Below are 24,404 nucleotides of genomic sequence, written 5' to 3'. Positions count from 1 at the left end.
TTACAAAAACGAGAGCTCTGGTAGTTTTTTGTGTTTCTTTGTTCCTTGCATGCCTGTGTTTTGGGGGCTTCCCTCTGGCTCAGTGGTAAAGAATCTACCTGCAGTGCAGGAGATGCAGGAGACACAGTTTCAATCCCTGGGTTGGGAAGATTCCTGGAGGAGGACATGGCAACCCACTCAGGTACTCTTGCCTGGAGAATCCCATGGATAGAGAAGCCTGGCGGGCTACAGTCCATAGGGTCAAAAAGAATCGCACACGACTGAAGCAACTTGACATGCATGCATGTGTTTATTTGTATGTACTGACCATTTTCTCCTTTTTACCTTTCTATTGACTATTTGTTGGAGGTCAACTTCATAATTTAATCTTTATGTAATAGAATATTTAGTGAGACCATGACAAATTTGTGGAGTAATTAATATAGTCAGCTATGGATACCATGACTGTTGGGACTGTATGTTTTCTCATTTTAGGGGAAGAGTGAGAACGTCACTTAAAAAAATACTTTTATCTATTTGACTGCATCGGGTCTTGGTTGTGACACGCAGGTTAGATGAGGCTGCAAAATCTTATTTGTGGGGTAATCCTAATCCTAACCCTAGTTCCTTGACCAGAAATCGAATCCAGGCCTCCTGCATTGGGTCCAGTGCACCACGAGGGAAGTCCCGAGAATGTCGCTTTTAAGAATAGATATATGTTGTCAGTAGGAATGCAACATGGAAGTTCAGATAAGTGTAGAATGGTGCATGAAAGCTAAGTAGGTGAAAAAAAAAAAAAAAGAAAGCTAAGTAGGTGAAAAGACGGACATGAGCTCTGCATTCACCTTCAGAACCTGTCCTGTGATTCCAGACTGGACCTGGCATTTCTCCCTTTCAGTGAGCACAATGGTAAGCCCTGTCTGTAGAGGGCGCTGGAGGGATAGTGAGGGAAGGAAAGGGCTTGTCTTCCTAGCTCCCATAAGCTCTGGTTTGCTTTTCCTGCTCCTGCTCTGTGGTCTCAGCGGTGCATGTGTGTGAGGACAGCTAGGATATCAGATGGTCCTCTCCAACCACATACCAAGAGCGGGCACTCCCTCAGCAACCTCACGAACCTGGTCCATGCCTGGTGACCACTTTGCTGTGGCCCTCCTGTCGAGGATAGCGCATGCTCCAGGCCTTGGCACGCATGGCAGTTCCCTAACTCTGTGCGCTTGCCCCCTCAGCCTTGTTTATCTCTGCCCTGGATCACTTTCCCCCAAGCCCTCAGGCATGGACAGTGTGTATCCACAGCGGGGCCCACCTCCACATGTCTGCTCACGGACCTTGGCTCTTCTCCGAGAGGGTTGACTCCCGTGGCCCTCCATGCCTGGCATGGACATCGTGTGCTGCAGGCCTTGTGCACGTGGGGCATGCTGTGTGCACCTGCCCAACAGCCTTGGCTCATCTGTGCCCTAGAAGGTTGTTTCTTGCCTGGCAACTGTGAACCAGCTCTGCCTTGGCCAACCAGTGAACTTGTTCACCACCCAGTGGGCTGCTGTGAGGTCTAAACCCCAGATTTGGGGGTGGGGGCCCTACAAAGTTTGTCCTCAGCCCTCAGGTACCCTTTTAGAATTCTCTTTACGTTTTTATAGGGCTTTCCAGGTGGGTCAGTGGTAAAAAAATCTGCCCGCCAGCGCAGGAGACACAGGAGATGCAGGTTCGGTCCCTGGATTGGGAAGATCCCCTAGAGGAGGAAATGGCAACCCGGGTCTCCCACATGGCTCAGACAGTAAAGTATCTGCCTACAAAGTGGAAGACCCAGGTTGGATCCCTGGGTCGGGAAGATCCCTGGAGAAGGAAACGGCAGCCCACTCCAGTACTATTGCCCGGAAAATCCCATGGACGGAGGAGCCTGGTAGGCTACAGTCCATGGGGTCGCAAAGAGTTGGACACGACTGAGCGACTCCACTTTCTCTTATAATTTAAGGATTATATTAAACCTGCCACGTTTAAATTACTAGGTGGTTTCTGTCTTGTGATTGGACTTAGATTGGACCACCTAGTTATCTTATTGTTACTGATTTCTAACTCAATTCCATTATTGTCAAAAAAAGTGCTCTTTCTCCTTTTAAATGTACTGATTATTGTTTTATGGTTCAGCATGTGGCTTGCACTGGTCATTACTCTGTGTACATGGAAAACTGCATTTTATACTCATATGTATTATAAATAACTTAATAAGAAAAATATTTAAAAATAGTCTTTATATTTACTCAGATACTATTTCTGATGTACTCCATCCCTTTCAGAGGATCTGAGTTTCCATCTGTTATCATTCCTCTTCAAGCCAAACAACTCCTTTAGCATTTCTTTATAGCACTGGATTGCTGGCAACAAATTCTCTCAGTTTTATATCTGAAGTATATTTTTGGTAAATTTAGATTTCTGAGTTGACCTCTTTTTCTTGCAGCACTTTAGAGATGGTGTTACACTCTCTGCTGGCCTCTGATTTCTGGTGAGTAGCCAGTTGATAATTGTTGTTCCTCTGTATGTGTTTTGTTTTTCTCTTGCTGCTTTCAAGATTTACTCTTCATCTTTAGCTTTTGCCTATGATGTTCCTAGATGTGGCCTTTCTGTGTTAATTAAAGTGGCTTTGTGGAGTATCTAAAATCTGTACATTTCTTTTCATCAAATTTGGGAAAAGTTTTGCCTTTTTTTTTTTTCCTTTCTTCCTTCTCTTTGCCTTCTAGGATTCTAATCATACATTTGTCAGACTGTTTGACATTATCTAACTGGCCTGGGAGACTTTAAAAAAAACTCTTTTTGTCTCTGTTCTGCAGCGTGGGGCGTTCCTATCAGTTTACCTTCTAGTTCATTGACCAGTTCTGTAATCTTTTTGCTGTTAAATCTATCCATTTGATTAAAAATGTTTCAGTTGTTGTAATTTTTATTTCCAGAGTTTCTAGTTTTCAAAAGTCATTTGTTTCTTTGCTGAGGTTGCCTATCTTTTTCTTCACTGAGAACATAATTTCACTGCTGTTTTATTATCCTTGTCTGTTAACTCCAGTCTCTGGGTCACCTCAGTATTGGTGTCGGTTTTGAACATTAAATTGTGGAGACTCTGGCTTGTATTATTTGTCTCCAAAGAGTGACGGTTCTTTTATCAGGCAGTTAGCTTGGGTGGATTGTTGTTGTTGTTTAGTTCTTAAGTCCTTTCTGGCTCTTTTTTGACCCCATGGACTGTAGCCCTCCAGGCTCCTCTATCTGTGGGATTTCCGGGGATTGAGCCTGGGTCTCCTGCATGCCAGGCAGATTCTTTACCACTGAGTCACCTGGGAAGTCTGTTTTGGGTGGATATACAGTGCAGACCACACTTACGGGGCAGCAGCTCCAATCTCAGTTTAGATTTTCTGTCTTTAGCTGAGTTGCTTGAATCTGAACAACACATTTGTGGTCCAGAGCTTGGGCAGAGATGCGGGCAGACAGAACTTGGTGATTGCTGCCTCTTCCCTTCTGAGGCTCCCATCTTTTCCTCCAGTGGCTTCAGTTGCCCTGGCTCAGTACTTGTACTGTGATTGTCCACCAGCATAATGTACCTACTGCTTTGTCAGCTGCCAAGTTATAAGCAGCAAAAATAGGAAACTTTCTCTGCACAATTTCCTCCTGAGTGTGAACTCCCCGTCAAACTGTCTCCCTTCATTCTCTAGTAGTCTTTAAGTAGCTGTTTTTCATATCATGTTCAGGTTTTACAGTTATTTGTTGGAGGGGTCATTCTCAAGCATAGTACTCAGTCATTATTAGACATCCTTAGGTGTAGTCTTGGAGAAGGCAATGGCACCCCACTCCAGTACTCCTGCCTGGAGAATCCCATGGGCGGAGGAGCCTGGTAGGCTGCAGTCCATGGGGTCGCTAAGAGTCGGACACGACTGAGCGACTTCACTTTCAGTTTTCACTTTCATGCATTGGAGAAGGAAATGGCAACCCACTCCAGTGTTCTTGCCTGGAGAATCCCAGGGATGGGGGAGCCTGGTGGGCTTCCGTCCGTGGGGTCGCACAGAGTCAGACACAACTGAAGTGACTCAGCAGCAGGTATAGTCTATTTAATCCATTTCTTTCATATTTTCCTCTAGTTCTTATCTGGCTCACCTGTTTCTATTTTCTACCTTTGCTATGGTTTTAAATAATATGGTCTTATCTCTTGACTTGCTAGTAATTCTTATTGGATTTATAAATTGTATATAAAAAAAAATTATAGCACCTCTAGATGTTTTTTCTTCCAGTCTTTTCTCTGTTATACCAAGAGAATGGGGGCTGATCACCTTAATTCACTCCGAGACCACATGGTTTGAGGTTGCACTGGGATTTTGATAAGCCTCAGTCTGCCTGCTTCACCTTGTTCCTAGTAAGGAGCCCTCCTGAGCTTTGAACTGAAAGACCTATGTATTCACCAGTCCCTGCCCCATTGTGGGTCCTGAATTCTAGTCATCAGCACCATTAGCCTGCCAAAAATTTGATTCTGCTTTTCAGAAGTTTGAGGTTTAGCTTTTTATAGCTTCTGGCCCTATACAGCTTCAGTGTTTGGTAAGTATCTAAAAGAAGAAATGTGTTACGTCTTTAAGGCTCTTTCAGTCCCCAGTTTTGTTCTTCCAGTGTTATGAGAGCACTAAGCTCCACTGGCTTCTCTGGTCCCCTCTGCCTGGGCAATGCTTGGATCCTCAGCCTCTTGCTCAAACCCAGAGTCAGCAAATGCTCCCAGGGGAAAGTCTGCTGCAAACTGTCAGCTCACGTCCCTGATTCTACTTCAGAATTTTAGGGCCTTTCATCATCTTTCCTTCAGCAATTCTCTAAGATCTTTTTAGATGACTTTCATATTTTGTCTGGTCTTTCTAGTTCTCTAATTGGTCAGTTAGAAGCAACTCCATCCTATTAAAAGTCAGCACTTTTAAAAGTGTTTATTTTCTTCCTTTGATCTTTGAAAACTAACTGCCCCAAGCAATCAGTTTACATCACATCTTAAAAATATATTCCTACGGCTAAGTGAAAAAAGAAAAGCAAACCAGGTTATGGCATAGTCCCCATAATCACAACCGTATATAAAACATAAATACATAGCACTAAAGATATGATATTATTTCCAGGGTAGGATGTAGCCATATTTTTTCTTTTGTAAAAATGTTTCTGAAATATTACACTGTCTGTAAGAAATTATGCAAGTAAATGTAGATTGTCAAGGAGGGGAGGGAGAAGGAACTCAGTGACTGAGATACAGAAGTGGGAAGACTAATTGCACAAATATAACTTCAATTTTATATCACATGAATGCATTAACTATCAAGATAAAGAAACAAAGGAAGAAAGAGGGAGGGAGGGAGAGAGGGAGGTGGGAAGGAAGGGAGGAAGGAAGGAACACACACACACACACCCCCAAGAGACTCCTGGGACTACAAAGTGGCATTTATACTGGGAGTGAGGAAAACAAACATTTGATTGTACTTACTAGCTGCAAAGACTGCAGAGAACAATCCAGCCCTGATTCATTTGGGGACACAAAAAAATCTCCTATCTTTCAGGGGTTGTGATGAGTAAAGGGGATAATATTCCTGTAAGAGCTTTTATGAAAAGATTCAAAATTGGGCCGTTGTCATTTTTTGTACAGACGAAGATACAGTACACATAGATGGTGGTTTTGTTAGGACTTCTTAGATCACGTCCCCCAATTATAGGGGATGAGATCTTAGGTATTTTCTTAGAACTCTGTAACTTTCTTTTAAAATATCTGATAAATCTTGACAGCACAGCTGATTAACTACAGCCTCTCTTTCCCTAGGACTTCATTGTAGGCTTCTAAACTAGGGGTCAGCATACCATGGCTTGAGGGCACATCTAGCCCGTTTTGTATGACCCTCAAGTTAAGATTAGACTTACATTTATATGTGGTTGAAACAAAATCAAAATATTTGTGTCATGGGTCATTCATCTGAGTTTCATCTCTGCTGCTTTTGTGCTTTGATGTCAAAGTTGAGTAACTGCAACAGAGGCCACATGGCCCTCAAGATCTAAAATATTTACTATCTGACCTTTAACAGGAAAAGTTTGCCAACTCCTGGGCCAAAGTACTTCTGAATAATGAGTTTCATGGGGCAGCTTTCTGGTGGGGCGGAATGACCGCACCCTTGTCTTTTGCCATGAAACGTCCTAGCGCTTTCCCATTCTGACACTGGGCTCAGTCACATGATTTGCTTTGACCAATGGGAGTTGAAGAGACACAGTAGAGGCTTGAACTGGGGCTGCTCCCTATAGCTTGATCTCCTGCTTCTCTGCCACTGTCTAGTCAACCAACCCAGGCAAGCCTGCTGGACAGTAAGTCATGTGAAGCGGAGTCATTCTAACAGAGGTCAGCCTAGGTTAGCCAGAAGTCAATGATCTCAAGATCATGACAGCTGCCTGGCTGACCCACAGCTGACCACAGACATATGTGTAAGCCCAGCAGAAACTACCCAAACCCAGTCAGATGAGCTGAGCCTCAACTCAAGAGCCATGCACTGAAGTGTGGTGGTGGGTCTGTTACACGCAACTATTCTAAGCAACAGAAAACTGATACTACGGGCACACCAGTGTTTAAGATTTCTTTTGCCAAAAGAGGCTAGGGAACATTTCACTCTCCCGAGGACAGTTCTGGGCTCTGACAGGGGAAGACTGAATTAAACATGAAGTCTGAAACTCCAGAGATGGGGGTGGGGCATCAGATCACATCTTTTCTGCAAAAATATCTTGTACTGACAATGGGATTGAAGAATACCCATATCTTCTCTGTGGCTCAATTTGCCCACTGGACCAAGTAGACACTAAGGCTAGGCTAGGCTAGGACTTGGCATCCCTCTTAACCGCAGAGGGACTGAGCAAGGCAGAGACTCCATCATTTATGGAAAAGAATTTATTTCCTATTTATACAATGTAAAAAAAAGTACCTTGGGTATAAAATCTAAATGTCTGAGGTGTGCTCAGTCAGGAGCCCAGAAAAGTCACTCTTTGCATCCTTCAATCATTAGTGTGCAGTGCAAACAGAGGCGGGGCTGGGAGCTGCTCCTGTACTAGGGTCAGTGGAAAGTTCCCTTGGGAAAAGCCACAGAGCCCTTAGTGAGGAAGAAGGCAGAGGGCGGGAGGGAACGGGGGTGGGACTGTGGCAGGAGGCTGGGAAGGGACGGCATTCAGGAGTCTGCACTGGGGACGCGTTAAGGTGCTGGAGGGCGGCGCCTCCTCTTCACCTGCTGCACACTGGCTGGCTGGGGCCTGTCCTCGGAATGTCAAGCTACTTCCTAGCACGCAGGGCCAACCGCCCCCTCTGCAGAGCCCCCAGTGTGACTTCTGTCAGGAAGGAAAGGCGTTCATCGATGTGACAGAAAACGGTCACCTTCGAACTTGCATGAACTCCATGCGCAGCCATAAAGAGTCCTGGTAGAAGCGAGGATCGCCCAGCCTCACAGCTGTCCGTTTGTAGAAATAACAGTACAACACCGCCGCTGTGGAAAATAAACAGGAAAGAAGAGTCAGGGATGCACCTGAGTGAGTGTTTGTTTCAGGGGAAGAACACGACCAGACGAGGCCAAGGGGCCCTGTCCCATGATTTCCCAGTGACTCCCAGAAAGGGCAGAGGGCAGTGGTCTCTCCTGGTCTTGGCATGGCTGTTCCACTCATCTCACGCTGGTTGTGATGGGCTGGGAAGCCAGGATCAAGGCCCTCGCTGCCAGAGCCACAAATGGGGCCAAAGTGAGGCCTGAGGTTGCTGTGGTTCTTACCTAACCTCTGGAATACAAACAATGTTTGAAGTCCATCTGTCCAGACAAAGCAGTTGGAGTTTTTCCAGCGTAAGTTCTGAAGGAGACAAGAGTAGACAGAGAAAAGTGAATGGCCAGATGAGGCCCTGACATCTCCAGCCTGGTGAGCTGCAGAGATGCTGCTTCATTTAGTATCGGGCTAATCTCATCCTCTTCTTTCTTTCCACAGCCAAAGGAGTGTTTCTCAAACAAGCTTCAACAAGTCCCCTTGTGTTTTGCTGCAGAGGAAGTAATTCTTTTAACCCTGAGGGAGTAAGTCTGAACTAAGCCATTTATTTCCTTTCATCCCATTGCCTTGGCCAATGAGAAATGATACACATTATCTCAGGAGTTCAGCATGGTCAGTGTCTTGCCTTGGAAATCTGAGGCTTGGTTCCTGTCAGATAAAGGCTTGGTGCCCTCAGGGTTTAATCAGATTAGCAGCTTCACAGTACAAAGCCAGGACTATTTTGGCTCTAGGAACCTGAGCAGAGACAATCCTCTCTGGGAAGCACCTTGAGACTTTGGCACTGTGCTTCTTCTCCCCTGTGAGTTCTTGTTCTCTCTGGGGAATCACAGGGCAACCTAATGGGAGGTTTAGTCTGAGAAGGTGCCTTTAGTAAAGAAATGCCTGGGGATCCCTGAGGTTTTAATGTGTTCCATTAAATGAGTGCAAAGAAACACATGAGATGCCCACAGAGAAGAATCTGTGGAGCAGAAGAAATCTGAAGGAATGCCCTGGTGGCCCAGTGGTTAGGACTCTGCACTTCCAATGCAGAGAGAATGGGTTTGATCCCCGGTCAGGAAACTAAGAGCCCATAAGTCACTAGGTACGGCAAAAACAAAACAAAACAAAACATGAAAAACAAAAAAGAAATCTGAAACCACAAAAACACAGGCTTCGAGGACTATGTTAGAACGAGAGGCTCATTCTCCTAATGTAAGCGATGGGGACACAGCAGAAGACTTGTGGCACTCCTGCCTGGCTATTTCCCATGGGACACTGATGCCTAAGGATACCCTGTATCAACACGCACCTGCCCAAACAGCTAATGATGGTACAGATTCAATTTCCTGTTTTAACCTGCAGGTCTTCAGGGGCAAAATGAATCAAATGTTCCACAAGTGCCCCTCGACTCCTGGATAAGGCTGTTCTTCAACACATAAGGTTGAGAAAAAGTGCCTTATGAAATTCTCATGTGTCGAGCTCCAGGTTGGACTACATTCACTTCACCTGTTTCTTATCAAGGATTCTGTGAGATAAACATCCAGAGATGCTGGGTTCCCACAGATAAAACATTCCAAGTCCTCCAAGGACTCAGAGCCTCCCTCTTACCATGACCCAGACATGAAGAGAGATGCTCAGGGCGAAGTACACAGCTGTCAGGATGATGGTCCCTTTGAACTTATGGAAGAGGAGGTTGACCAGGCCAGCCTGGAAGACGAAGGTGTTGAAGAACATGAGGAAAATGATGATGATGTTGAAGAGGATTGCGATATCCTGGATGCTGCAAACATGGAAAACAAAAGGACAGCCAAATGGAGGCCTGGGGAGCACCCGAGTTGGCCCTGAGTCCTGAGGGACACCATGAGGTCTGTCCTTGCCTCTGAAACCCCCCAGAGGTAGTGTGGGTTTTGAACCCCAAGTGACATGAAATTAAAACTACCCGCTACCTGTTGGTCCCATCAGTTGAGTTGCAGTCTACGGACAAGGCTTTCCTGCTGACACTCCCAACTCAACAAGCCTCCGAGGCACCTGTGAGAAGCAGCTAGTTTCCTCCCTGTATCCAGAAAATGCCAGCCCTGTCAAATAACCTGACAGGCACCCAAATAACCTGGTGCCTAGTGCCATTCAAGTGTTGGTTCAAATGTCCCCTCTTCAGAAACTTTTCTTTCACCCCACTACCTTCTTCTCCCCATTCCACATACTTTGTCTACTGTGTAACATTTATTACTATTTGAAGTTATTAAAATGTTTGTTGTCTCTCTCCACTAGAATGGAAATCCCATCAAACAGAACTTGTCAGGTCCACCACTGCAGCTACAGCACTGTCTGGTAGGTTGATGAACATCTGCTGAGTGAAGACAGGGTCTAAAATTGTGGTTTTCTGTTTAGAACTTGCCTCATGGAGACTAAAAATCACTGTGGACGAAAAATGACAATAGCTTCCATCCTCTGGGATACATATATGTTATCAATATGGTTATTCTGGAAATTTCCTGGTGGTTCAGTGGTTATGAATCTGTCTTCTAGTGCAGGGGATGCAGGTTTAATCCTGGTCAGGGAACTAAGATCCCACATGCCACAGGGCAACTAGAGAGCCCGTGCTGCAATGAAAACCCAGAACAGCCAAAAAAAAAACCATTATTTTTACTCAGGGCCAGGTCAGTGAAAATGCCAAGTCTTAACCCCTGGACCACCAGGAAGTCCCTGATAACCCCTTTATCTGACATTTTGCAACCCTGTTTCATGGCACTGTAAGACACTTTCTACTCACAGACGGAGATAATGACAGTGTCAACAATCTGACCCTCTTTTTCTATGTGCATTGCTTCCTGTGTCCCAAACCCTTGTTAGAAGTATATCAAAGCAGAAGTATCAAAACAGTGTATCCTGTGACATGTCTATGGACCATGGAGTACCCAAGACAAACTGCAATTTTATTTTCCCTGATCGGGGCTTCTGAAATGATTGGGTTGAGCTGCACAGTCCCACTCACATGAAGAGCACCAGCTGTATGACTGGAGCCATTCGGAGTAGCTCAGAGAAGGAATTGACAAAGAGGTCATAGGACAGCAGCAGGAACTGCAGGGAGAGCACCAGGCTGTAGTTACTGGTCTGGAGCATCTTCCTTCTGCTCTCTTGTGCCTCCAAGGGCACATTCCACAGTTCCTCAGAAAACAACTACTGGTCCTCCCCCAGGCACTGAGTTCTTCAGAAAGGCAGCTGCTTCCCTTGCTCTAAGACAAGGGTCGGTTAAAGCCAAAAAAAAGAAGACAAAGAGAGGTTAGAAATTCAACAGTACAATAAATATTTACTTAGGACCTACTATATGCCAGGCACCATTCTAGGTGCTTGTGATACATTGATGACAAAACCACCAACAAAAAACAACTAGTCATTCCTTCCAGGGACCCTCACCCTCAAACCTGTCTCCGTGCCTGGAACCCTCTAAATGTAGAGCTCTTTCTAACCAGTTTTGAGTCCAAAGGAATCTAGGGAAAATACACAAAGTGACTGTCTGGTCATATAGCGATAATAATTCTAATTGCAGAAGCAAATCTTTGTATTTCACTTATAATTTTAAGCAGAACATTATTTAAATCTCTCCATTACCCTTGAGGTGGAAGACACACTATTACTCTCTCCATTATATAGAGGGGACAATTGAAGCCCAGGTAGGTAAAACAATTTGTCCAACGTCATATCGCTAGTAATTGGCAGGGCTAGCATTCAGATCGAGGCAGTCTGGGTCTGGAGTCTGAGGGCTTAACTACTGCACAAAGCTGCTTCTTACAAAACTGACAGGTTTACACGCAACTAGGCAGGAAAGGGCTTCCCAGGTGGTTCAGTGGTAAAGAATCCACCTGCTGATGCAGGAGACGTAGGTTTGATCCCTGGGTTGGGAAGATCCCCTGGAGGAGGAAATGGCAACCCGCTCCAGTATTCATGCCTGGAAAATTCAATGGACAGAAAAGCCTCGTGGCTACAGTCCATGGGGTCACAAAGAGTCAGACACAACTGAGCATGCACACAGGCAGGAAAAACATGGGCAGAGAAGTGGTTAATGGTTTAGGCAGAAAAAGCTGAGAGGAAATAGTGCTCTTCTAACGTTAAAGATTATGGTAGCGACACAATGGCACCAGGTAAGGGAAGCTGGGCCTTTATTTTCATTTATTCCAAGACAAAGAAGCTGCTCTGGGGTTGTCCTATGACCCTCTCCAGCTGGATCAAATCCATAAGCAAATTTCAAAATGTTTTGAAGTGTTACAGAATAACTAAATCAACATCTGTAAAATGTTACTTTACAAACTCTGCATATTTACTTCCTTATTTAATCCTATATCCATTTTAAGAACTAGCTGTTATTATGCTTATAGCCCCACTTTACACAGAGGCTCTGAGAAGTTGCAGAACTTCGTCCACCTCACCTAATGAAGTCCCACTGAGGATGTACAATGTGGTTTTTCTCTGAGCCGAGTTTCCTTATTCATCAAATAACACTGATAGTATCACCTATGTACCCACACCATGATAAACTTGTCAACCAAGATAAATTCCTTTAGTCCTTGAAAGTACTCTGCAAGATGGGAAAGAATTATCCGCATTCTACAGGCAAGGACAGTGTCAGAGTTCAGGCCGTTCCTCCAGGATTCACAACTAAGTGTGATACGAAAGCCCTTGCCCTTAACCGCTACTTCACAGGCCGCCACAGAAGGCTATTGTGAGGCTCCGTTAAAAAGAACCGTTCACCGCCATCACTAGGGAAGGATGACCATCATCTAGGGCTAGCGTAGCGGTGATTTCGAAAGGTAATGAAGCAGTTCGGTCTTCTCACCCCTATTCGCCGCGTTCCCTCGGTAGAGCAGAGCAATTTTCCCCACCCGTCCCAACCCACTTTTAAATGGGACTGCCTTAGCGAAAAACCAAAACCAAAGCAATTAACAACGAAATTCCGACTTCTGGCCTCTTGACACACTCCTCAACAAGGACTCACCTCAGAGGCCCAACGTCGGTTGTCATGGGGATACCACCCTGGATTCCGGAAACCGGCTTTAAACTCCGGAAGTAGATGGCGGACGCGGGCTCAGCCTGCGCCGTGCTACACGCTTGTCCTCGGCTTTCTCTCCCGCTCTATGGCCGACTCGGCCGCCATGTTTGGGCCCCCGCTTTCCTGGGCTCGCCTCTCTCCAGGCCTTCCCAGCGTCGCCGTGGCCTGTTCCAGGGCTCCTAGATCCGGCCAAGGCCTCCCGTTCACCCCGCGCGCCGCCTTGCGGAGGGCCAGCCCCTGGCCAGAGGCTTCGCCTTGGCCCGAACATTTCCGCTTCAGCGGAATCGTGGGGCTGAGGGTGAGGACAGGGCCGACCCGTGACGGCGTTCCTGGTCCCCGGTACCTCGGGGTTAGGGAAGAAACGCCCGCCGAAGAACTGGAGTTGGGGGTCAGCGCCTTGGCGCCCGAGAGCTGGAGACCCCCGAGATCCGGGACTTCATTTCCCAGGTGGCCACGCGCGCGACCGGAAGTATACGCGCCTATAAGAGGACAATGCGCCCCTAGCTTTTCGGTTGTAGCGCAGCGGTGCCTGGTGGTCGAGAGTGTTGCCGAGAGTCTGTCACTGCATCTTTCAGGAGCCTCGGGAGCAGCGGCTCCGGCGCGGGTTGGCAAGAGACGGGTCTCGGAGACCCCAGTCCTCTTGCGTCCCACTGTGGTTCGGGGGTGAGAAACAGCCCGGGCTGGGAGTTCAGGGACCTGGGTTCGAGTGCTAGCTCTGCTACTACCTCGTTTCGCGCTGTCACGACCCCTCTCTCTAAGTTTTCTCTCCTAGGAAATGGACACCATTCTCCATGCTCTTCCTTCCGCAGGTGGTGGTTGTAAAGCACGAAAACTTTTCAGAAGTCGCAGTCAGCAGGCGGAGCCTACCTTTTCACCCAAGGTTCAGTTGAGTTCAGTCGCTCAGTCGTGTCCGACTCTGCGACCCCATGAACCGCAGCACGCCAGGCCTCCCTGTCCATTACCAGCTCCCGGAGTTTACTCAAACTCCATTGAGTCGGTGATGCCAAGGTTAGCTGGGACCAAGGTGGTCCCGGCGGCGGGCGAGTCAAGGATCAGCCCCTGGGTTCCTAGAACCCTTTTCTGGACACTTGGGTCAGACCAGAGCACCGTGCGAAGGGCGTCCCTGTAATCACTCTGCCGCTCAGGAGGGCCTTGCTTATTTATCTCCTGCCTGGTATTTAAGGCCTCTCACTCCTGAGTCCCTGACTTTAAGGAAGCTCCGTTTGGAAGTGAGGCGTCCTTGGAGCCGAGGGGGGAGTCAACCTGGAGTCTTTTACCAGCTCTGCCACTCACCTTGGCCGAGTCACTTTAATAGTTTGGGCCCCAGTATTTTTAATCTGTAAGATAAGAATTAAGGATTTGAGCTCTAACGCTGGGTCTCAAGATTCCTAAAGCCCCCCACCATTCATCTGAAAAGTGGGAGAGCAGCCAACAGCCTTCCTATGCCTTGATCTATTTAAACTTCTAAGTGCTTGTGATAAAGTTTGGGTTTCCCTAAGACTAGGGCTGAGTAGGATATACCCATTTTCTGCCCCAGGGCTTGATCTGTTTTAGTGCAGCCTGGGAGAATCTTTTTTGCTTAGGGATTTAGGTTGGAGAGTACAACTCCTTAGATCAGGGTCAACAAACATGACCCACAGGCCAAATCTGGCTGGCCTGAATGGGTTTTACATTTTTCAGTGATTGAAAAGAAAAGGATATTTTGTGACGTGGAAATGATATAAAAACTGAAATTTCAGTGTCCATAGTTTTTTGAACACAGCCTGTACATTTGTGAAAGTATTGTTTATGACTACTTTTGCAGTATATCAAGAGTTGATAGCACAGTTATGACAAACCATATGGCCTGCAAAGTCTAAGATATTTACTATTCTCACACTTTACAGGACTTTGCGGACTTTTGTCTTCGAATGTGGCTCTACAAGTGCGGGCAGACTAGGAGCCTGCACACATCCTGAAATCTTAGCACATACTACTCTCTTGGAATAAATGAGAAGATAGTCTTAGCATTTGGATGGCAATTTTCACTGTGTTCTTTTTCTCTCCTTTTGCTCTCCATTTCAAGCAGAGGGAGGGCTCATCTGTGTACTCTGAGCAGTAAAACATTCCAGCCAGTCTGTCAGGAAAGTGTCCCTATTGTCTATTCCAAGTCTGTCCCAGAGCAGTAATCCAGGATCTCTTCTAGGGGGGCGGGTATGGTCCCTTTTGGATATTTTCTTTTTTCCTCTTACAAAGGGAAACAAATTTAAAAGTAGATACTAGCCAATGGACAGAGCCTGCTGATGGGGAGCCCGTTTGTGCTGACACTTCCCTGGCGCGGGGGGTGATTGAACATCTGGTGACCTGAAACTTCCACTGCTCTTACAGGAACGAAGGGGACACCTCTGAGGCTGGGTAGCAAATTGCTGAGTTTAGCAGCTGAGTCCAAAAGGTTCCAGGAAGCAAGTGGGATGATTTTCTCCCTCTAACCTCCTGGAAGCTTATATTTATTTTCCCCCCAGCACTCAAATCTTGCTTTCTCAGAGACTTCTGCCACCCTGGATCCCTTTGTGAGAGCTCCACAGGTGTTTCTGGTTAGGTGGACACCTGGCATCGAGACAGCTGGCACGACATGGAATCGGGACCACTGAGAGGCTTGGGCGGCCATAAGAGCCATGGGCTTCAGGGTTTCGTTAGTAGTTAGGATGAAATGCTGTAATACTACTAAGAAAATTTTAATAATTTACAATGTCCTTAATGTATTTTCTCACTTGATCCTCTGGCAACTTGTGATCAAATTAAAAACATGGGGTTTGAAATGGAAATAACCCCTCACAGGATTGTCAAGAGGAGAACATGGGATCAATCATGTGTCTTAAGGTTGTGGTGTGATGTCTGTTCATAGCTGCCTTTCAGTAAGTTACATCCTGTTGCCATGGTTTTCTTTCAGATGAGAAGACAGTCCTTCAGATGTTAAGTGATTTGCTCAAGGAGCCTCAGAGCCTAAGAATTGGAGTCCAGGCCACTACTCTGTCAGCTTGTCACTGGGTATAAAGGTGAGGGTCAAATGTTTTATCTCTTTGGGAGTGCTTGGCAATTTTAGGGGCCTCTTCTTGTGTTAGCTGGTTCCAGTTGAGGAACCTCAAGTTCCGGAAGCCATGTGTCACCTTGGCCTGACTCCTCAGGGACAGTGTGCCTGCCTTGAGAGCTGTTTTCATGCTGAAAGCAGGGGCATCCTGTGGCTTTGCAGATTGCCTGCCAACCCTCATGCCCACTTGCCTGGCTTTTAAGAGCAGCTGCTTAGGGGGCTAGGCATTCACCATGCCTGAAACCAGAGTTGGTTTCTGAGTTATCAGGTGTATGCGGAAACCTCAAAATAAATTCTTTGCTTTCTAGATCATGAGTTCTTGCTTCCTCTTTTCTCCTCTGGACTTTCCCTAGAGAAGAGAAAGCAGAAGTTGTAGGTCTAGGGACCAGCTACAGGCTTTTGTCCAATTCAAGATGTGGAGTATGGGGACTGGAACGAAGACCCCATCTCACGTTCCCATGGGTAGAGGTCACTATCTAGGGAAGAACTCTGCTGTGGAAGTGGGATCCTATAACAGTTTTTCCCAGGTGGCCTGATAATAGTGTGGAGACTGTGAATTTTGCCTCTTTATGTTAGAACGGAAGGCTTGGGCATTTGTATTATCTAGCCTGGATTTTGACTTCTGCCCTTTCTTTTTGTGAGGAGTGGAAGTATAATTCTTTACCTCTGGTCCTGTGAGGGGACACCCATCCTAGGGCTCTGGACTCAGCATCCAGCCACTGCAGAGGAGCCCTCTCTCCAGGGCCAGCCCTGGGGCTGAGCTGGCTGCACTGCACACTGCCAGGTGCTGGGGTGGCACCTCACTCTCACTCATTGTTCATAACCAGAGATGGGGTCCAGCATGCCATCAAGGCTTCATGGGACAGTGCCCAGGCTGATGGCAGGGGAACCACCCTTCCGGCCAAGAACAAGGTCAATGTTACCTCCTCTGGCTGGGGTGTGGGGTGCACCCGAGCCAGCAGGGGTGTGTGATTTCCCCTTCCTCTAGGGCTGCCTGGTCAGAATGGCCGTGGGATGGTTTTACCTGTCTGTCCTGGCACTGTGCTCCCTGGGCTCGATGTGCATCCTCTTCACCATCTACTGGATGCGGTACTGGCATGGTGGCTTCGCCTGGGATGGCAGCATGCTCATGTTCAACTGGCACCCGGTGCTCATGGTTACAGGCATGGTGGTGCTCTACAGCGCTGGTGAGTACGGGTCGGCAGCGGACACGTGGTGGGGCCCAGGCCCGTGTGGGGCAGCGCTCCCCCTGTCCATCCTGGCCTTTGTTACTGTCAGGTTCAGGGCTGTGAGGGAGGGATGGGATGCGGTGGGTTGTCTCTGGGCCCAGCTGACATTTGGAGGAAGAAGTCTTGAGAACTGAGACATCTGAGAAGGGCAGCTCCATGGATGTTCTTAGGCAGGGGTTTGCACATTTCCTGTTAAAGGCCAGGTAGGAAATATTTTAGACTTTGCAAGCCCTGTGATCTGTATTGCAACTACTCAGCTCTGCTATTGTATTGTGAGTGACCAGAGACATCACAGAAACGTGTGTGGCCATGTTCCAATAAAACTATTTATAGTGGTGGGAGGAGGAGAGAAATAGGTGAGGAAGAGGAAGAGGTACAGAGTTCCAGTTGCAGAATAAATGAGTCATAGGTACAGTGTGGAAATGAGAGTTAATTATTATATAATATCTTTGCTTGGTGACAGATCATAACTATAACTGTCACAGTGATCATTTTGAAATGTACAGAAATATTGAATCACTGTGTTATGTAACAGGAAGTAACATAGTGCTGTGTAGGTCAATTATATTTCAAAAACAAACAAACTCATAGTAAGAGTAAAAGAGATCAGATTTGTGGAGTAAGGGGTCCGGAGAAGGCGATGGCACCCCACTCCAGTACTCTTGCCTGGAAAATCCCATGGATGGAGGAGCCTGGTAGGCTGCAGTCCATGGGGCCGAAAAGAGTCGGACATGACTGAGCAACTTCCCTTTCACTTTTCACTTTCATGCATTGGAGAAGGAAATGGCAACCCACTCCAGTGTTCTTGCCTGGAGAATCCCAGGGACGGGGGAGCCTTGTGGGCTGCCATCTATGGGGTTGCACAGAGTCGGACACGACTGAAGCGACTTAGCAGCAGCAGAGGTGAGGGGTGGAGGGGAGGGGGAATTGAATGAAGGTCATCAAAAGGCACAAACTTCCAGTTTTAAGATAAATAAGTATTAGGGATATAATGTACCACATGATCTATATAGTTTTTAACACTGCTGTGTGTTAAATATGAAAGTTGTTCAGATAGTAAATCCACAGAGTTGTCATCACAAGAAAAAATTTTTTTCTATTTAATTCTGAATCTGTGTGAGAAGATGGAGGTTCACTAAACTTACTGTGGTCATCATTTCATGATGTGTGTGAGGCAAACCATGATGCTCCACACTGTTAGCTTATGCAGTGCTGTATTTCAGTTATATTTCAATAAAACTGGAAAATACCAGTAAAATTTTAAAAATTAGTGTCATTTAAAATATTATATGATTTAATTGATAATAGTCTCCATAAGCATTAATTACCTAGGATAAATTAACAAAAGCCACATTAGACTTCTACAGAGAAAAATATAAAACTGTATTGAGAGAAATTAAAGAAGCCTTAAATAAATGGAGGGATATACTGTGTAAGTAGTCTGGAAGACTAAACATTGAAAAGATTTAAGTTCCCCTGAAATTATTTCATAGGTTAATTTTAATTCCAAAGCCTCAGTGCTTATTTTTGTGAAAACTGACAATTCAATTATCTTGAAATGCAAAGGGCCAAGATTGATCAAGAAGGTTTTGAAAAAGAGCACAGTTGGAGAGCTGACTTGCCCATCTAGTCAGGGTTATTATAAAGCTGCTGTGATCAAGATAGTGAGGGGCCTACTGTATCACACAGGGCACTCTTCTCAATATTCTCTAATGGCCCTTAAGGGAAAAGGATCTAAAAAGGAGTGGAGATACATATATATGTATAACTGATTCACTTTGCTGCACACTGGAACTAACACAACATTGTAAATCAACTATCCTTGAGTAATATTAATAACAGTGTGGCCATGATAAGTGAATAGACAGGTGAGGAAAGGTGGCCCTGTAGAGCTGTGGGATAAGATGTTCTTTTCAATAAATGATGTTCAGGCAGTCATAAGGAGAAAAACCCCTTTATTCACAAAAACAGGCAGTGGCCTGGATCTGTCCTGTGAGTGGTAGCCTGCCAAGCATGCTCTAGGAAGTGGGAAGGTGAAGCCCCTCACGGCACAGTCAGGTCTCGACATGAGGGATCTGCTCACTCCTGCCGGACCAGCCTTGCTTATCCCGTGTGTTCACAGCTGGGCTTGGGGCCCAGGTCAGTCTTCCTCTCTCCACTTCTAAAATGGGAATTACAGTGACATTGATAAATAGCAGCTTGCCCTGTGTACTTGATGATATCATCCTGTTTTGTTCTTCAGTCCAGTTGCTCAGTCGTGTCCGCCTCTTTGTGACCCCATGAATCGCAGCACGCCAGGCCTCCCTGTCCATCACCAACTCCCGGAGTTCACCCAGACTCACATCCATCGAGTTGGTGATGCCATCCAGCCATCTCATCCTCTGTCGTCCCCTTCTCCTCCTGCCCCCAATCCGTCCCAGCATCAGAGTTTTTTCCAATGAGTCAACTCTTAGCATGAGGTGGCTAAAGTATTGGAGTTTCAGCTTTAGCATAAGTCCTTCCAATGAACACCCAGGACTGATCTCCTTTAGAATGGACTGGTTGTATCTCCTTGCAGTCCAAGGGACTCTCAAGAGTCTTTTCCAACACCACAGTTCAAAAGCATCAATTCTTCGGCGCTCAGCTTTCTTCACAGTCCAACTCTCATTTCCATACATGACAGCTTGTGAGGTGGGCTCTATTGTCTCCATTTTACAGATGAAACTGAGATTTAGAAAGAAGATGCCAGGTAGCTGAGAGGTGGAGCTGGGATTTGGACCTCGGTTATCTAACCTTAAAACTTGTGTCCTTGACAGCTCACTTCAGTTGTGAGAGTTCTTCCAGTTAGATGAAATAATGAATGTGATACTGCTTTTCAACCTGTATATAAAAATGCATACACCTGGCATATATTATACCATCAGTTCAGTTGCTCAGTCGTGTCCAACTCTTTGTGACCCCATGGACTGCAGCATGCCAGGCTTCCCTGTCCAGACCACCAGGGAATTTCCTAAATTGAAGTACTGTTGTTGTTTAGTCACTAACTTACGGACTGTAGCCTGCCATTCTCTTCTGTCCATGAGATTTCCCAGGCAAGAATAGTGGAGCGGGTTTCCATTTCCTTCTCCAGGGGATCATCCTGACCCAGGGATCAAAGCCACGTCTCCTGCATTGGTGGGAGGATTCATTACCACTGAGCCACCTGGGAAGTCCAAAAAATTGAAGTATAGTTGATTTACTAGGATAAATTAACAAAAGCCACATAAGACTTCTACAGAGAAAAAAATAAAACTGTATTGAGAGAAATTAAAGAAGCCTTAAATAAATAAATTACGTTAGTTTCCAGTATACACTGATTCAGTTTTATATAGAGTGTGTGTATATATATATACACACACACATATATTCTTTTCCATTATAGTTTATTACAAGATAGTGAATATAGTTCCCTGTGTTACCCAGGAGGATCTTACTATTTATCTATTTTATATGTAGTAGTCTGTGTCTGCTAATCCCAAACTCCTAGTTTCTCCCTCCTCCCGCCCCTCCCCTTTATCATGGTCCCTTCTCCCCCTTCATGGCTGATGGCTGCACTAGAAGTGATGCCAGGATGGAAGATGCTGGAGAGTTGATACTGGTGTCCTAGCACTTCCTGCTCCTTGTTGGGAAGCTGTTTGGGATCATGGCAGGGTGACTCCCCTGATGCTTGGATGAGCAAGAGGGGAAGAGGCCGAGCCCTGGGACTGCTCTCTCCGACAGCATCGCTGGTCTACCGCCTGCCCCAGTCATGGGTAGGGCCCAGGCTGCCCTGGAAATCCGGCCACGCAGCCATGCACCTGCTGGCCTTCCTCCTGACTGTGCTGGGGCTGCACGCGGTCTTTGAATTTCACAACCACGCAAAGATCCCCCACCTCTACTCCCTGCACAGCTGGCTGGGCATCACCACCGTCTTCCTCTTCGCTTGCCAGGTGGGTACTCTGTCCTCCTTGGGTTCCCGTTGGCTGCCTACTCTGGCTGGGGCTTCCCTCGCATCAGCACCAAATCTTCCTTCTGCTCAGTGCCTGGAGACAGTGTGGCAGGGCGCATGCTGTAGGATTGGCAGTTGGAGGGGCTCTGGGAGGCTGGTGGTTCTCCCATTCACCCTGTTCCATTCTCATCCCTCACACCACCCACTGTGGTCCTGGAGCGCTCTGAGCTAACTCGATCACAGTACGTACCAGGCTGACTCTAAGTCACCTTTTCCACTCCCCTTTTCTGTGAACCAGAAGCAATTTGAGCAGTAGTATCCACATCCTGATTGTAGCCATGTATGAATTGGGAGTTTTGTGAGCCAGGATAGGAAGGAAGCAGAGACAAATGAGGAGGGCTGGGTTTGCGGGAGGGTGGGGGTGTAGCCAGGCTTTTCATGTATGTGACATTCCTGTTTGTGTCAGATCACAGGGAGGAGGCTGCAGTGCCTGGCGGGAGGGTTGAGCTGTGAGAGAGGGGCCAGGGTTCATTGGCAAGCAGGGGGTGCTGACGGGCGGTGTGACCCGGCATGCCTTTGGTCACACGCAATACAGTCAGGTATTTCCTGTGTCCACAGTGGTTCCTGGGCTTCTCAGTCTTCCTGCTGCCCTGGGCATCCATGTGGCTGCGCAGCCTCCTGAAACCCATCCACGTCTTCTTTGGAGCCTCCATTCTCTCTCTGGCCATTGCGTCTGTTGTTTCTGGCATTAACGAGAAGCTTTTCTTCAGTTTGTGAGTGGGGGGGGCGTGTGTGGGACCTCCAACTGTAAGGTAGGGGGCAGGAATAGGGTCTTCAAAAGATGGGTCATAGGACCCGTCTGAGGGAGGGAAGCCTTTGGGGTTGAGCTCGTTCCTGATCTGGAAGGTAATGGACTCATCTTTCTTTAGGCTGAGATTGGTAAACTGGTCGCCAAATACTTACCCAGCATCAAAGTGATTTAGAACCTACTCTGGCAGAAACTATTCTAAACGTCTCAAATTTAATCCTCCAAGTGCCCTATAGCGTTGGTAATGTTGTCCTTGTCGCGTATGAATTAGGGAACGGAGGCACAGAGAGGTTTAGCAATGTGCCAGTAAGTGGCAGAGCTTTGAGTTAGGGGACTAGAGCTCGTACACCTAACCACTACCGTTCTCCATTTGGGGAGGGAGTTGGGGTGCAATGAAGAGCAGACAAGATTTGAGGTCAGACCTGGGTATAGATCTTGGCTGTGCCGTTTCCTAGTTGTGTACCTCAGGACGAGTTCATGTCATGTCTGGGAGCTTCAGCTTCCTCAAGGGTAGACAGCATTCTGCAGACACTAGTCATGGCAGAGACTTAGAAAGTATGTTAATATTCCAGGTTGCAGCGGGCCCTGGGAAGTCTTTCTTATCCTCTGTTAGTGGCATTGGGTCCCACATTGGGCAAAAACAGGTAGAAAAGTTTCTCAAGGGCCCGCATTGTTTTGTCATTCTCAGGAAAAATGGCACCAAGACATACTCCAACTTGCCCAGTGAGGCTGTCTTTGCAAACTGCGCTGGGATGCTGGTGGTGGTCTTCGGGCTGCTGGTGCTCTATATCCTGCTGGCTTCATCTTGGAAACGCCCAGAGCCAGGGATGCAGGCTGAGAGAGAGGTATGGGGTCTTGGTCTCCTGTTGCAGGTTGGGGTAGGGCCGGGTCTGAGGGGTCAGCCAGTAGAGGCTTGGGCTTTGCCAGGAAGACCAACCCAGTAACGTGGTGGGAAACAAGTAGCTTGAAGGTGGGGTTCGGCTGGCTGATGGGGAGCACCAGAGTGAACCCAGCGCTTCCTGTCATGGCCAGTGCAGCTGCTCCTAGGGCCCTGTCCGCTGGGGGAGCAGGGGCTTCCTCCCCTCCCCAGATGGCTGTGGTCTCACGGGGAAGTGTGGCTTTACCTTCCCCAAGGAAGGGCTGTAGTGTGAGGAGGAGGTATGCTGATTTCTGCTTCTCCAGCTTCAGAGCTCATCTAGTGGGATGGGAGCTTTCCTTGTGGGTGTGTGGTGACCGGTTGAGGGCTTGGGACATTTTGCCTGTTCTCAGCCATGCAGGCACCTGAGGGATGGAGTGTGTCGGTTGAGGGACTCTGGGGCTTCCTTGAAAAGTGTGGTGGGTGGACTGGGGCTCACCCTGCAGGTTGGGGTCTGTCTGAGCAGCTCAGGCTTGGCGGGACTCCTGCAGGTCAGAGGCCATTTTGACACCTGCTTGTCTTTCCAGGCCCTGTTGCGTGGCAGGGAGTGAAGCAGGAAGGGACTCCCAGGAGCAGTCTGTGTGCAGTCTAAACTCCTTCCCGAAGCTCTGCTCTCGCTGGTTGTGGGCCCCGGTCTCCCCTTGCCTCTGGGTGGGCCTGCTCTCCCATAGCCTGCCCACGTGCTTTCCTTGGTGGCTTTGGCTTCTCTGCCCCTTCTTGGCATTGAATTCTCAGGTCATCTGTTTACCCCTGGCCTCCTTGCCCTGGCTGCTCATGCTGTTGCTGCTTGTATGAAGTCAAGTTCGCTTCCCCTCATACCCCTAAGGATGTGGTAGGGAATCCTGAGGACTCAGATAAGCTGGGAATTGAGTACCATCCACATTGTGAAGAGTGGGGGAGCCAGGGCTTCCGTTGGCGTTCCCCTGAAGTTGAGGCTGCTGCCCCGGCCAGGCTGCATCTGCTCTTGTAACCTCCCATCCAGCCCACCAGGACACGAGGCCGGGCGGGAACGCCAGAGGTGATGCTGGAAGGAGAGCGGGGACTGGCAGAGCCGCTTCTGCAGAAGAGAAGCTGAGGGCTGGCTGCTTGCTCCTCATTTCCCGTCGCTGCCTTCTGTGTCCACGTGTTCTGTGTGCCCTGCTAGCTGCTGCTGCGACTGGGGCCTGGATCCTGGCTCTTCCCTGTGACTGACATGCCTGTCATTGCCGCACAGCCCTACGTGACCTGCTCTTTTGAGAAGAGCCTGTCCAGCTGTCCCTTGGAGTAGCAGACCTCCTTCCTTTTCCCTTACTGGGTCCAAGCTCGGCTGCCTGGCCCCAGGTGGGATCAGCCTTGGGCTGTCACCAGGGCCCTTGCCCAGCCATCTTCACTCTGCTGCTCACCATGAAACATGCCAGCATTGTGATGCACTGTACCCAGCAGAGCCCTGGAAGCCATGGCCACCCCCAGGGGCATCCCTTGCTGAGCATCCAAGTGCCTCACTTGCCCCTCCCACCCCTCCATGGCTGCTTGCCTAGCAGACAAGTCTCTGGTGTGACACAAGTGTGAGGTGTTGCTTTTCTCCCAGTGAGAGACTGGGGTGGCATTGCCCTCTGCACACAGGCCCTGCCAGGTCCCAGGCTCCATGCTGCTGTGCCTAGGTGACAAGCAGCAGGACACCTGGTGTCCTGATTTGTGGCAGATGGCAACAAGGCTGACTGTCCACCCCACCCCACGTGGCCAGATGCTGGCCAAAGGGCTGTGACTGAACCTCCCAAGCGGCTGAGACCCTCCAAAGGCACTGGGATGACTGCCAGGCACTCTGGTCACAAGACCAGCTCTCCCTTTTCTCCACGTGGGTAGGCGTTTGACTTATGAGGCTTGATTTTCATTAAATGTATTTTTAAGAATCAAA

The 24,404-nt window shown here is 47.7% G+C and overlaps 2 protein-coding genes across 11 annotated transcripts in view; one reads left to right on the top strand and one right to left on the bottom strand.

The window, feature by feature from the left end:
* Nucleotides 1–12,749, bottom strand: part of TMEM138 (transmembrane protein 138) — a 20,217-nt gene extending 7,468 nt beyond the window's left edge. Inside the window, 5 exon segments of one of the 7 annotated variants that reach the window (NM_001098967.1) lie at nt 6,875–7,478; nt 7,755–7,830; nt 9,109–9,280; nt 10,493–10,733; nt 12,491–12,749. In NM_001098967.1, the coding sequence (NP_001092437.1) occupies nt 7,366–7,478; nt 7,755–7,830; nt 9,109–9,280; nt 10,493–10,620 (489 nt within the window). In that variant the 5' untranslated portion in view covers nt 10,621–10,733; nt 12,491–12,749 and the 3' untranslated portion in view covers nt 6,875–7,365. 7 annotated transcript variants of the gene reach the window in all.
* On the top strand, nt 12,619–24,404 carry CYB561A3 (cytochrome b561 family member A3). Of its 4 annotated transcripts, none has more exons than XM_005226947.5 (7): nt 12,619–12,991; nt 15,474–15,579; nt 16,600–16,798; nt 20,579–20,787; nt 21,405–21,559; nt 22,283–22,439; nt 23,493–24,404. In XM_005226947.5, exons 3-7 carry the CDS (start codon nt 16,615–16,617, stop codon nt 23,583–23,585), a joined length of 798 nt encoding a protein of 265 aa, XP_005227004.1. In that variant the 5' UTR covers nt 12,619–12,991; nt 15,474–15,579; nt 16,600–16,614; the 3' UTR covers nt 23,586–24,404.

Source organism: Bos taurus, chromosome 29 (assembly GCF_002263795.3).
Source record: "Bos taurus isolate L1 Dominette 01449 registration number 42190680 breed Hereford chromosome 29, ARS-UCD2.0, whole genome shotgun sequence".
Lineage (NCBI taxonomy): Eukaryota > Metazoa > Chordata > Mammalia > Artiodactyla > Bovidae > Bos > Bos taurus.
This window is presented reverse-complemented; position numbering and strand designations above follow the sequence as displayed.

Coding starts and splice junctions, on each gene's coding strand:
- CYB561A3 (XM_005226947.5), top strand. CDS start 16,615: ATGGCCGTGGGATGGTTTTACCTGTCTGTCCTGGCACTGTGCTCCCTG. Junction 20,788..21,404: donor TCTTCCTCTTCGCTTGCCAG/GTGGGTACTCTG, acceptor CTGTGTCCACAG/TGGTTCCTGGGCTTCTCAGT. Junction 21,560..22,282: donor GAGAAGCTTTTCTTCAGTTT/GTGAGTGGGGGG, acceptor TGTCATTCTCAG/GAAAAATGGCACCAAGACAT.